The sequence below is a fragment of the Ursus arctos genome, unplaced genomic scaffold, assembly GCF_023065955.2.
Source record: "Ursus arctos isolate Adak ecotype North America unplaced genomic scaffold, UrsArc2.0 scaffold_3, whole genome shotgun sequence".
NCBI classification, from domain to species: Eukaryota; Metazoa; Chordata; class Mammalia; order Carnivora; family Ursidae; genus Ursus; species Ursus arctos.
In genome coordinates, this window is record NW_026622985.1 from 70,690,835 (window position 1) to 70,705,304 (window position 14,470).

General features: G+C 47.0%; 1 protein-coding gene across 1 annotated transcript in view; it reads right to left on the reverse strand.

Moving 5' to 3' along the window:
* WNT2 (Wnt family member 2) overlaps positions 1 to 14,470 on the reverse strand; it is a 45,919-nt gene that overhangs the window by 14,144 nt on the left and 17,305 nt on the right. Inside the window, exon 4 of the mRNA XM_026509994.4 lies at positions 6,356 to 6,620. Within this exon, the coding sequence (XP_026365779.1) occupies positions 6,356 to 6,620 (265 nt within the window). The remainder of the gene's footprint in view (positions 1 to 6,355; positions 6,621 to 14,470) is intronic.

Here is a 14,470-nt window from a genome sequence, read left to right on the forward strand (position 1 = left end):
CGGAGTACCTGGTGATGGGTCGATGCGCAAGCGAGAAAGAGGGCAGCACATGACCTGCGGGTTTATGGCTGCCAGTGGAGCGGATGGCTCTGCTGTTTTCTGAGAAGAGGAAGCTTGAGGAAAACAGGTTTCGGGAGTGGGACAAGTCAAGAGTTCCGTTTTAACAGAATCAGGCTGACAATGATGTGAGCAACTGAGAGGAGCTGTTAAGCAGGGGTAGGACCCAAATGAGGCCCCAGAAGCAGTTAAAGGCATTGTGAAGAAGGCCCCCAGGGCAGAAGGTCCAGAAACAGAAGGGAAGAGGGCCCAGCCGGGCCCTGAAGATCTTCAAGATTTACAAGGAGAAACTAGCAACTGGAACTGGGGAAGACCAGCTAGTAGGGCAGGAGGAAAGTCGGAAGACTGTGTTGCAGGAAGGTGGGGCTGGCTAATTGCATTAGCTGCCGCTCAGAGTTTGAAGAGAGGGTCCTCTGGATAGTAACTAACCGTAATTATACAATGTAATCAACAATTGCCTATGAAAACAGCGACTTACAGGCCTCCCCAGTACATTTTTCATTTCATCCTCGTCTAGCTGTCTTGTCACTTTTCAGGTATCAATTCATGAATTTCTAAAATAAATCTCAATGCAGAAAGGGATGAATAACCTATTTTTTAATTTTCCAAATGACACATGTACGGTAAAAGCTTATAATAGAGCGTCAGAGTGAGGACCGAAACCCAGAAAGCACCCCCTTCCTGTCCGGGCTTGAGGACCCCCAGCACCTGGCCTGAGTCCCACTGCCTGCTCGGCACCCAGCTCATCTACAGAGACAGGGAGGCCTTGTGAAGGCTCAGGGCAAGGACGGGTCTGGCTTCCTCATCTTTGCATTCCAGAGGCTTATCGTATGGTCTGACAAACAGAAGGGGCTCAATAAACATTTGGGGCCTCGGAGGTACTGTGGGAATTGTGCATTAGTTATCAAAATAAGGTCCATCCATTCCTATTGGCTGACACGCCGTTCCCTTGCTTTCAGTTGGGTCGCAATCACAGAGCGTCAGCAAACCAGGCCACGCCATGGAGCGTGTCTAGATTGGTGAATCTCTGTAAACCGTGGTTGGAATCGCGTTCCCAAGGTTCCAAACTGTTTGCCAAGTACGATTTGTGTAGAGAACACCTTGATACCTTAGTGCTTCCCCCACTCACAGCCCGCAGCCTTCGGCCACGTGGCGGGCGTACAGCAAACAACAGGTTAAGCAACTGTGGAACTCTGTTTTTTGAACTTGACTGGAGAAGACGTGCAGGGTCGCCTGTTTCCTACAGTTGGAGAGGAGACCTCAGGGTGACCTCTGGCCCAGGTCAGGGTTTTACATCATAACGGGGGAAAGTGGCCCGTGATGAGGTGCATTCGCATCTCTGGAGAGGACACCGGCATTCCTTGGAGATGGACTATCTCTAACTGGAGGGCTTCTTTGATTTACAGACGCCTGGGGCAATAACCGGCGTAGATAACCACACGAGCGCGAGAATATCCGCCTCAGAGAGCCCGGCTTCCCAGATGCAGCCTTCAGAGTGGCCTGCATCATGTCACATGCACGGCGTCCCGCTGCCGCACGGACTTGCGGAATCTGAGGGGAGTCTTTATCGTTGAACATCAGAGTACTCACTTTCCTCAACTGAAGGCTGGTGGACAGTGTCTGTTGTTGTTGTTGTTGCCATAGAATAGCTTCCTTAATCATTTGAGCTTGTGATTTTTTTTTTAGGAACAGTTAAGGACATTTATACTCTCGAAAACTTGAAGGGCTTGTCCTTGGAAGGGGCCTCAAGGCAACGTGAGCCAAACAGGAGGGAAGCTTGGGTCTGACCACTTTCCACCTCCCTGTGGGCCCCTCCGCGCACTCTGTTCCCGTGTCCTCATGCTGCCTCTTTAGGACACAGGTTTCCCCTCCCCAAATTTCAGGAAGTTAAGTGATAGAGCGAGAAAAGTATGGACTTTTGATTTTTATTTATTGTTTTATTTACCACCTACAGGCCACACAGTCTCGGGCAAGTTAAGAAGCTTTTCTGAGCCTCAATTCCCTTCTCTATAAATGGGGGTAACTGCTGTGCAGATTCAGAGAAAATGCCCAGGAGGTGTATAGCAGGGGCCAGACTCTCAGGGGAACTCACCCAATGTTCCCACCACCCTTCTCCCCCCTGGGGTCTGGGTCTGTCCTCGCCTGGGCATACCCCAGGGTCTTGACTCAGCCTTCTGCATTTCTCATCGAAATTTGCTATGCCTGGTATTATTCTCTTAGGACTTCACTAAAGGCTGGCTTGATCATCTCTGTCAAGCTAATTCCAGTGAAAGCTTGGATGGCTGAGATCATTTTAATGCACTGACAGTGCAAGAGGGTTCCTGAAAATTCAGGGCCTCTACGTGGAAGAAGATCCTTTATACTGGGCAAGCCAGGGTGGGGAATATTTTTGGGTGCTACTTGTCTAGAACTCCTTAAGTAAAGATTTCTTTTTTCCTTTGTAAGGTATCAGGTATTCCAAAGAATATAATGTCTCCCGGGATTTCTTCTTACCTAATACTTATGAAAAAATACTTATGAAAACAGTGTTAGGCCAGGGACTGCCTAAAACATCGATTTTCCACTTTAATGCGCTGAAGTTTGAAATGCAGACAGAATCTCACCAACAATCCCCTGAGATTCTGATTTAAGAGTTTTCCGAAGAGGCCCTCACTTTGGAAAATAGTGGACTAGACCTGTAGCCTTCGTCCGTTCCACAGACCGGATTGACAAAACAAGCAGGCTCACTCCGGTCACATAATGAGTTTCTTGGAAAGGGAAACAAGTGTTGGCCAGCGAGAGTAAAGTCAGTCAGCTGCAGGTATCTCTTACTTGGCAAGACTCAAGCTGCTCACCACCATTGCTTTTCCAGTGCTGACAAGTAGAAGGTACCCAATCAGTTAAACAGGAAATGTGTAGGATATTTTAAGAAAGCGAAATAGAACAATATGGCCACAATTAAGCACACTGGGTGGTGTGAGATGTCATCTAGGGAAAGATTAGTGCCAATTTGAATAGAGAAAATGAAAGAAAAATTAATTTGCTTTAAATTTTACTGCCCCATTCGGACCTATTTTAGAGCCTGGATACCTGTGAAGGTAACCCATTCCAAACACGTGGGCGTTCCATTTAGCCCTTCCTAGAGAACAGGCCCTTCCTAAGGCAGTATGGTGCTACTGAAGGGAAGAGAGTCCCTCCGTGACATGCTCACTCAGTAACGCGCACATGCTGGGGGCTTCTTTAATACAGATTGACAGGACGCTAGCCTTGGAACCCCCAGCACCTTCCTTTCAGGACAAGGGTGCAGAGCTCAGAGAACGAATGTCGCTGTGAGTTATGAGCAAGAATCTCCCCCTTCCTGAAGGACTCAGATTTTGTCACATCTCCCTGCCTCCGCAGAGGTTAGGGGCTACTCCAGAATGATTGGGAACCACACCCTTCCATGACTGTTGTGACCAACTTTCTAGAGTGCACGCTACAGGATTTCTAGTAGAAAATGGCCAGGATAAGTCTTCATCTTTAGAAGGCCATCGGTTACACGGCAAGCGGAAGGCTCTAGGCTGCTGTGTGAGTTGACGCAGGCTTTCTCAGGGAAAATCCGCATCTCACACGTGTGGCTATGTATATGTGAATTCGAGTATGAACAATGAAAACTCTACTCTTTCAATAATTGGAACTTTTGCCTACATGATAGCAAACACCCTGAATCATATTTTCACTTAAGTAGTCACCTGATGGTCAATAGAATTAAAAAGAAAAGTTTATACGGAGGACTTTGGCATTTTGTTCGGCTCAGCTATAAAAAGACGTGAAGGATAGCTCAAACGGGTTATGAATAATCTAGGGGTCCTAATGGAAATCTGGTCCAATACACTGAAAATGGCTACTTAAAAAAAAAAAGAATAACAGGGTGGCTCCTGGTTAATCAACACCACCAACAACCAAGTTCACATCTTTTTAAGCTAAAAATGAGACAGGCTAAAATGAGCCTAAAATAGAACAGAATAAATTGAGAGTGACTAAATGATAAAACTTCCCTCCGAAAGTCAGCATCTGCCACAGGGTGCCTTGCGGCTGGTGCATCGAGAGACAGAGTGAAATGCTTAAAAGGACGGACGGTTCAAGTCTCTGCTCTGTGTCTTAACCAACCGGGAGTTTTTGAGCAAATTCCGTAACCTGTTTGTCAGAGCCTCATTCTCCCTCCCATAAAATGGGATGATAACATACCCCTTTACAGATTCTCTGTGGAGTCACTGACAGAATGCAGATCAAGTGCTCATGAACGAGAGGTACTGCAGATGTGTTCGCTATTTTAGGATCAAGGCACAGAACCGTGTTCTAATTCCGGGAGGAGCAAAAGCAAAGTGTGGAAGAACAACTTAGTATCCTGAAGACGAGTCAGGGGATAGATTCAGAATCTCCTCTGGGGGGAAGACAAGGTAAGGTCTTTATTTCATTGGACACCCATGAGGCAGTTCAGTGGTCATCACGCATCATAACCATTTGTTTCACTGTGTGAACTGCTTCAATTCAAAAAGCCAGAGAAGATGTCTTGGGGAAGCAGGTCCTCTGACATTTGAAATGAGGGTTTGGCTTCACGCTGTCTTTTCAGAGCTAGCTAGTGACAAGTTGCGTCAGGGTCAGGTGTGCGGGCCATGGGATCAGATAGCCAGACATCCATCCCCTCCAAGACCAGGGAGATCTTGAGCTAGTCATTCACTTTTCTCATCTTGGGATGATGATATCATCCAGGGCTGCTTATCTGATCTCAAAAGCTAAGATGGGAATTTGGTTCGTGCTTGGTGTTGATCAACCAGGAGCCACCCTCTCCCCACTCCCAACCCCCGAACTGGTTCCAATGTGCTGATGTCATTGGGTGGCTCTGAGGATTAAATAAGACCATGTGTGCAATGATCTGAGCCCATTACCTGGCACACAGGAGTCAATCCACTGTAATTCCTAAAGGGATCACAATGTCGTCATCCCCATGTCCTGTCGGAGGAGCCTAAGCTTAGATGGCTAGTTAATGGCAGAGGGGAGCCAGACCTCTGGGACAATCCTGGATCGAAGTATAGGTTTCATGGTGATTTGGCTGAAACTTTGGGCTGAGAGTAGGATGACTTGTTAGAGGTCCCAGAGCAGGTCAGGAATGCAGCAGGGCACAGATCTGCTCCTTGCGCTCGGCCCTTGTTAATCCGTAGGCTGCATGTACAAACCTGCCCAAAGGCTGTAAAGAACGTGCTCATCAAACAGGAAGGAAATTCAGCTGCTCACGGACAAAGGAGAGGCTCTGGACTTCTTGTGACATTCCCTGGTAATAGTCCCTTTTGGTCAATCTAGTGTTAGGAGCTGGCTGCTGTCTGCACTGTTTTACTGGTTTCTTTGCAATTACTTTAGAACCAAAAACAAATTTAGAATTTAAATTCAAGGATGTTTTTCCTGATAATGAATTCCCTTGCTTTCTACTAAGTCTGGGAAGTTGGCTCGAGCCAGAGTTTGCCTTGGGCTCTCCATCTCCTCCTATCCACTGAGACTTGGGCTCATTCTTATTTTGGATGAGGCTTTGCAAAGACTGTGCTAAGCCTGGAGCTCACTGCTGCCAGGGAGAGGTGAGAGGTAGAGAAGAGCAGGTGCCTTAAACCACACTGGTGGAAACAGCTACGTTGAGGCTGATGGAGCTGCTCTTTGAGTGAGTTCAAGACAGACGAAGTGCTGTCTGGAGGAAAGGGTGTGGCTTTAATAAACAAAATGCCTCTTACACAGCTCTCATCCACTGCCCACCAACGGCCAAGCCAGTGGGGATGAATTTTTGCTTTCTAGTATTTGGCAACTTCTCCGCATATTGGAAAGAACGAAGGAGTGAGAAGTATGGCAGATCTCAAAACTGGCTAACTTTAAAGCCCTGGGCCCCTCTTCCACAGTCACAGAGGTGGGATTTGTAAGGGAGAAGGTGCATGGCCTAGCTCTACTCTCTCGGCTTCGGGATCACAGCAGAGACACCGGTTGCTGTTCAGAGCGAGTGGGCATTAGAGTTTCGTCCAGGCTGAAGAATTTGGCTAATCTGCATATTCTGACTCTTTGCCATGTACCTTCTTGGGTTCACCTTTCTCCAGAACCTGCACATTATGAACCCATTTCTCCAGTTGCCTAGGAAAGCTCTCCACACGCTCACATGACTGAGCAGAACACGACGTTGAACGTGAAGGCAGCTGGCTGCACTTACGGAACTGTCAGGCTGCACACCCAGGACTGCACTGAAGTTGTGGAGTATGGATCGGTGACAGAATTAGGTACTGCGAGTAGAGGGTTTTGAACTTACCTGCATCTCGGTCCCTGATACAATAGTCTGGAGAATTCTCAAAATACACGAGGTCATTTTTTGTTGGCTTCTTAAACCTCTTGTTAGCCACAGTGAAACCAGTGCCGTCCTGGTTCATGACGACCTGGATGGCCCCGTTGTACTTCCTCCAGAGGTAATCGCCCGTTTTTCTGAAGTCGGCCATGGCCAGCCAGCACGTCCTCAGAGTACACGAGCCGCTCACGCCGTGACACTTGCATTCCTGTTTCAAGAACCGCTTTACCGCCTGCCGGGAGAGACGGGCAAGTTCAGTGCAGGTGGACGCGAGCCCCTGACGGGTGCTGCAACTCCCCTTCCCGCCGAGCGATCGAGAAGTGACCCTGATGACAGAGGATCCTGGGGCTTAGGACTGGGAGATGTTGGAGGGCACCTCCGCCACACCTCACTGACCACCGGAGGTGGGGTTCCCGGGGAGACTCGGGGTGGGGGCAGTGCCTGACCGTGAACACCATTTGGCTATTGGTATAACAAAAACCTCACTAATTTGAACTGAACAGGGCACAGGGCCAGTGTGAAGAGTGAGAGAATGAATTAGAGGGGTTTTTTGTATATAAATATGGCTTTATTATCTTAAAACTGTACAGTACTACTCAGGAATTGCTAAGCCTGCTTTCGATACGCCAACGATAGTGATTGTTACTATTTCCATGTTCCAGGCATTGTGCTGATGCTTCCTACACTCTATCTCAATGACCTTAATCTTCACAACGATCCTGTGCTACCATATTTATTTTGCAGATGATGGGGGAGCAAGTCTGAGGGAGGTTAAAGCACTTGTCCCAAGGGACACGGCTGGTACAGGACAGAGCCAGGGTACGCTGGAAGTCAGCTGATGACCTGAGAACGCCAGTCATTTGGGAGATTATCACTCGACTTTGGCCAAATTATTCAGCTTAGATGACAGGGCTGAGCTTGCTCTGTCTGTTTGCAGAGAGGAAACAAAGGGAAATGGGACCAGCCCATCTCAGCTGGCTCCCAGCACGGGCACCCCCTTTGTGTAGGCTGTGGGTCTGTGGACAGGGAAGGGCTCTGGTGGGCCCTGGAACTGTCCAGGGATATTTCTGCTTTGGTCTTGATTAGCCAGCAGACCTGGGCCAGCCCCAACACAATTTTGTGTGTTACACAGGCCTGGCCCATTCTCCCAGACTCAGCTAAGGGAAGAGAGTCTTCAGGACCCATGGTCCCCAGAGCCTTCCTGAGCTACTGTTCTTCCCACTTTCTAAGTGAGGAGACTAGGCATCAGGGAAGTAAGATGACGGGCCCAAACTCCTAGGCCAGGATGTGGGATGGCAGATGCAAACTCAGACTCTGGAGTCTTTCCAGCTCATAGGAGGGACAAATAAATGGATTTCCTCAAAGTATTTTCTAAGAGCATGTGTTCTGATTACAAACCTTCCTGTGCTCCCTTTTTCATATGATTCACTAATTTAACAATTGTCATCCCCCCCGAACAGTTAGAACTAATTTCTTGTTCAATCAATCAGTTTTCCAAATTATTATAATATTGAAAGAGCTTTTTGTTGCTCATGGGAGATCACGACTGTCGATTAAGGACTTCCTCCATCAGATACCCAAAGTGACACACAGAAGGGCAGTGGGGGCGAGCAGCCTTGGGGGGCTCACCAAAACAACGCCTTTGATCCTTGGCTCAGGCACAGAGCAGAGGAGGAGAAACCTGCCTGCCGAGGGCTCCCACCTCTCTGCTTGTATCCCCAAGACAGCACCTATCTGGGTTGGAAGGCATAGGCAGAAGGGACAGTGAACCCCATTGATGACATTATCTAAGGTGGTACTATGAACAAAATTCTTGGCGTAACACATTGAGAGAATGATTTCTAAGACCTCGGATGTGGTAGATTCAACCTTGCCCTGCCTATTTCCTGAGAGTCTGGTATAATTGCTCTGGGGGTGGGACGTGGGTGGGTGTCTCCAGCGCTCATCTCAGGGGGAGCTCCCTGCAATACAATTGCTTACCCTTCCCCACGCTCCCCCAAACCCACACGCATGCAGATGCCAGTCTTCCAGGCTGCCTTGCCAGGGCCTCACCAAGGTAACTTTGCCCAAACCTGGTTTTGCCTCCTCTACAGATTCAATTTCTTTTCTAACCAGGTGTGCAGAAAGGTTCTTCATTCCAGAAAGTCAGTCCCAAACAAGCATTTTAGAGCCGAAGGATCCAAGACATCGTGGTGGCTCTCCAGTTGCAAATTCAATAACACCCTTCCCAGGTTGGGCCTCAGCACCCTACATGTCCTGCTTTGCCCCTCATGGTGGACCATGCCCTGTTAGCATTTGAAATCTGTGCTCTTCAACATAAGCCAGGCTTGAAGGGCAAGGACAGAGAAGTGAGCTGGAGGAATGTCATTAGTTTGGTCCTCCAGGTCACAGGGATCTGAGGATATTTAAGGGATGTCTTAGAATGAACTCCTTTTCTAGAACTATACTCTCCCATGTGCCTTCCTCCCCCCCATATCTTTATATTCCAGGTGTTTGGTATGAGGTTCCCTGGGTGACCTGGATGGCAGGCCTCACCACAGACATGGCCCTAGAAGGGCCACCTTGGCTCCCTGACTGCTGCATTTGGGTCCCACCTGCCCAGGAGTTTTCTATCCTAAGATCTCAAGAGAGCCACATAGAACTCATTCCATGCCGAGTGCTTGGGAACTGAATGCTCATTCTTCAAGCCTTAGTCCTTTTAAAGCTGGGCTATTTACTCATAAACAACACTCTTAGCTTCACAAATGACAGGAAATATTACTGCCCTCCCTTTATAATGCTAAGTTTCCAGGTTGCAAACTTCAAAGTTGGTAAATGTTTTAGATGACTAACTGAAGCATTTGCGTATTAATTTAAAATTCGATCTTAAACATGTATTTTACGAATCCTTCTAACGACACATGGCAGTGGTACACCCTGCCGATCATCATCACCACTGGCAACGGCCGTCCCCTCCCCCCTGCTAAGTTTTGCTCAGGTGTGGAAGCCGGTGCTTCAGAACGGGCCAGGCCTCTCTGACCCAGAGCAGCCCAGGTCAGTGATAGTAATTTCAGTGTCCCGCTACTGATTCAGCTGGGGCCCATACGATGCTCGGAGCACTCTGTAGGGGGACTTGTGAGAAAGATTTCTTCATGCTTTAAAAAAGACACACGAGAAGCTTTTTTTCCCTCTGTCTCTGGATGTGGTTTTCTGCAGCGGCTCCCCTGGGACATGAGGCAGCCAGCTCAGAACCAGCAACAAGCTGCTGCTGGCGGTATGGAAAGATGGCAAGGACCGGGCTCTGGAGCATGTTGCTGAACCGCTTGAATGAATCCACCTTGGCCTGGCCCTGCCTCCGTACTTCTTGTGATCCAAGATATGAAGTTTGTGCCCCCAGGGTCTATTACTTATAACAGCAAGTATTTCAACTGGAACCATGGTCAGTTCTTGATTGTGGATTAATCATAGGCTCTATCTGACAGTGAACCTTGGGGGAAAGGGAGACCTTCTCTGATGCTGGGTTTGCTCACAGCTCTAGGCCCCACTCTTAACACACAGCCTGTTCGGGGCTCCATCACAGCTCGGGGGACCCATCCGCCTCTGGGTTTGCAGACTTGACATTCAAACTCTTAACCATGAAGGGGACAACCCCTGCTCAATCAGAGAGGCAGAGGGAAGGGGACCTAAGCCGAGGTGGCATGATTTAGAGAGTAGCTAATGCTAACGTACGAATAAGGAAGGGGACTGGTGAGTTTAGGAACTTCCTAGTTTAGAAAAATTCCTATGATCCAATGTTATAATAACCACGTAACAATAACAACCACTTATCCAGTACTGCACTGTGTGACAGGCTCCATGACAGGTGGTTTACACGCATTATCTAATTACCACAATTAGGCAAAATAGGTTATTATTCCCATTCTATAATTATGAAAACCGGGGCTCAGTGAGGAAAGTAAAATCCCCAGTTACCCAGATAGACGGAGGCAGAACTAAGGTGTGAATCCAATTCTCACTCCCAGATGTGCGATCTTTCTAAAAACATTTAAAATCTTATATAAATTTCATTGTGCTTTTCTCAAATTTTGAATTATGCATACTGTTTCCCTCCATTCTTTTGAATAAGTCAAAAATTGACTAGATAAGATTGCCTGCATAATGGAATAAAAGAGGCAGAGAGATTGAGGAGGGGGGACTATATTGCATCGTCCAAACTAATAGTCATCAAAAAATCTATTCAACAGGCAATTCACAGAAAAAATATAAAGTCCTAACAAAAGTACAAAAAGATATTCAACTTCAGAAGTATCAAGAAATGCAAACTAAAAGAATGCAACATTGTTTTTTGCCTAGCAGATTCACAAATAGTAAAAATGCTGATAATACTAGGTGTTGGTTGGGAGTACCAATGAAGGAAGACTTTAACAAACTGTCGGTGGAAGAGTAAATTGATACACCATTAAAAAATGGAGAGCATTTTTGCAACACCTGTCAAAATTTTAAATATATGTATCCTTTGACCTCAGTGATTCCACTCTGGAAATATTTGCACAACTTTGAAGGCTACATGCCCACATGGATGTTCAATGCAGTGTACTCAGCAAGAGCGAAAATTAGGGGAAAAAGCCCAAATGACATCAATAGGAAAATAGTTAAGCAAATTATGGTATATGCTTAATAATGGAATATCATGTGGACTTTGAAAATTGAGGTAGATCAGTATGACAGAATGAAAGGAAGCCAAGTGGCAAAAACAAATTGCACAGCACTATATACGATATGGTCCACTTTTTAAAGGCCTGCGTATGGGTGTAGACACAGAGAAAGAAGGGAAAGCATGCTCTCCTACAATCTGGCTGCAGTCTGAGGGGTTGCATGGTCTGAGAAGAGAGGGAAAAACAGAGTCAAACTCTCTGATATTGATACGTTGTACACCTGACGCTAATAGAACATTGTATGTTAATTATACTTTCACTAAAAAATAAAAGAGTCAAGCTCTGTATGGAACAGAGTAAAACAACAGCGATTGGGGGATTGTCGCCTGGCATCTGGAGAGAGCAGAGCAGTGAGTCTCGTTCCGGCTACACATTAAAATCACCTGGGTCTGGCTTCCGGCCCCAGACCGGCCTCTCCCTCCCTCTGCGGAGTAAATCACAGCTGAGGCTGGCGGCGGCCTGGCCCTGACGCTACTACCCGTCTCAGGTGCTCCTAATAGGCGGCCAGGCGGAGAAGCCCAAATCCCAAATGGCGTCCAAAGCCAGGAATGCCCTGGAGGAGGAAAGAAGGGGCTGCAGCCCCCAGGAGTCCCAGCCCACCGAGGGGCCGACGGGTTGGAGCAGGTGAGTTGCTGCGTGGCAGGGAACGGCATTACATTTCTAGGAACAGGGATAGCTGATTATTGAATTAGAACTTGTGCCCTACCCTATGTCTCCGAAACATACTCGTATCCAGGAAGAAACGGCTACAAGCAACGGTTTGTGCTCATGCTGTTTTGGAGGGACTCAAAGGCGGGGATGGAGTAAAAGCCAAGTGCTTTTAGAGGACCAGGCTGCCGTGGAGGGGCCTGCCCAAGGGGACGTGCCCCCGGAGGTCTGGGGAGGTGAGGGGAGAGGGGCTGCTGGGCTTCCCATGCAGGCCACAGGGCAGGAGGTGAGCAGCCGCAGACTTGCTGGCAGGTAAAGGAAGGGGTGAGCGAAGCGGAGGACCTGGGGACATCCCAGGGGCTGCCAGACAGTCTGGGATTATTGTGTTTGTTTGTTTTTAATGATTACTTTCAGAATTTTTAACGAAAGAAATATGTGCCCATGGTTTCAAAATATCAGATAGTCCAGGAAGGATCAGGGTGAAAAGCTGAAACCTTCTGTTGTACCCTTGTCTTCTCTCCCCCTTCTTCTGACCGCACAGCACAACCCCAGAGGTGGTCACTCAAAATGAATTCTGCTTGTAGCCTTTCTGGTGGTTACCTACGTGCCTGTAGGAAGAGTTCTGTGCCAGGGGACCCCTGACTTTGGGAATAGGAAAAGGCATCCCAAGAGCCCTCTGCCAGAAAACTGCCATAATAACTAAACAAATCCTTAGTAACCACAAGGTGAGTCGAGCCCCCTGGAGGGTGCGTTGCCAGGTTGGCCGAACGGGAGGTGGCAGCCCTGCCTGTCACTGTTGACCTAATCTACAGAGGGTATTTTCTAAGAGACTTCTTACAGTGGTTGAGAATTTATCCCAGCCCTTCCTTTCCTAACCCTGCCTCTCAACAATTCTGGTGATCTAGGCAACTTCAAGGCCCAAAGTTGAACAGTTCTTGTTCCAAAAGTTCCAAAAGTCACCGGTGCTGTCTCATATGAAGACACTGCAGTCCCTCCTCCCCTTCTGCTTCCCAGTCTCCATCAGTGGTGCTTGATCTTTTATAGGGACAAAGATGAGGGCATTCAAGTCCTATTCTGTGACTGTAGGTTCTCCCACAATGTGTCTAGGCATTGACTCTAAAAATGGAAAACAACACAGAGGTAGTCTGTTAGCTGTGCAAGTAAGGACCATCCCAGGACTGCGGATCATAATCTCTGATCCAGCATCACAGCTTCTGTGACAAAGAAGAATGTGTTTGGAGTGAAGTTTGGGGTTTTCCCATTTTCCTTGCTACCAACTGCATTTACTATAACCCGATGTTTTGCACCCTCACCACCCTTCCATCTATCCCTGAGGCCTCCACGATCCTCCACTTTCCTCCAACCTGGACTGGCTACGCAGCTGAGAGCCAACATCATATCCTCCCAGTTTGGACACATTGCTCTGCTAGATGCCATGTTCGCTCTTTTTGGTTTATTCCTTCTCTTTGCAGCAACTTCTTAACTCCTTCAAGGTGCATGGGGGATATGTCATCTGAATTTTTGTGCATCTAAAATGTCTTTATTCAGCCTTCATACTTGACTAATAGTTTGGCTGGTTATAGAATTCTGGGTTGAAAATAATTTTTCCTCAAAACTGTGAAGGTGTTGCTCCATAGGCTTTGGCTTCTGGTGGTGCAGATGGGAAGTCTGATGTCCAGCTGATTCTTTGGCAAGTGACTTTTGTTTTCATTTCACTTTGTATTTTTTTCTACATGGAAGTCTCCAGAAACTTTCCTTTATCCTAGGTGTTCTGAAATATCAGCATGATATTTAGGATTTTAAGAAAAAAATTAAACCTCCTCAGCTCTCAGTGGACCCCTTCAATCTGGAGACTCTTTCAGCACAGAGACATTCTCTTAATTATTTTTCTCCCTTCGATTTTTTCAGTTTCTTCATGGCATTCTAATTAGTTGCTGAGCCTTCTCAATTGATCCTTTATGTCTTTTATATTTTCCCTCTTATATTTTTAATACTTTCTTTCTGGCTTCTTGAGAAAGAAATTCCATTAAAGTAACACTCCTAGCTCTCACCAGTCCCTTACTCATTTCTCTCCAGGGGAGGAGAAGTGACTTGTCCAACTGGTGAGTTTAGAGGAAGGACAGGGTTATGTGTCTGGGTTCCTTCTTGTCTGGCATCTGCCAGCCTGTGGAGAAGGTGAGCTATGATCAGTTCCTTCCCTCCAGCAAGGGGCTCCCTGCAGGGGCTCCAATGTGCAGCCTGTGACAGGGTGAGTAAGTCTGTCCAATTCAGGCGTGGAGTGCTAGCAAGTGCTTCGAAGCTTTGAATCTACATCCTCCAGGGCAGCTTTCTTTTCAATAGAGCAACAGACATTTTTATTCTATCCATCCATTTCCTTTATCAATTTTTCGGTTGGATTCAAATTCAAGTGGGAAAGATGGGTTTGTTTATGGATCTCCTTAAACTCCACTTGTCTTTTGGGCTTCTTCTTTTTCTTTTTTTCTATTTATTTGTTTGTTTGAAGCAAAATGGTATATAATATTATACAAGTTCCATTATAATTTGACATCTGTATACATTACAAAGTGATCACCACCAACAGTCTAGTTACCCTCCATTCTACAGTTGATCCCTTTTACCCATTTCACCCGCTGCTCCACCCCCTTCCCCTCTGGTAACCATCAACCTGTTCTCTATCTATGAGTTTGTTTTTGTATTGCTTTTCTTGTTCGTTTTGTTTTTTTAGATTCCACATATGAAT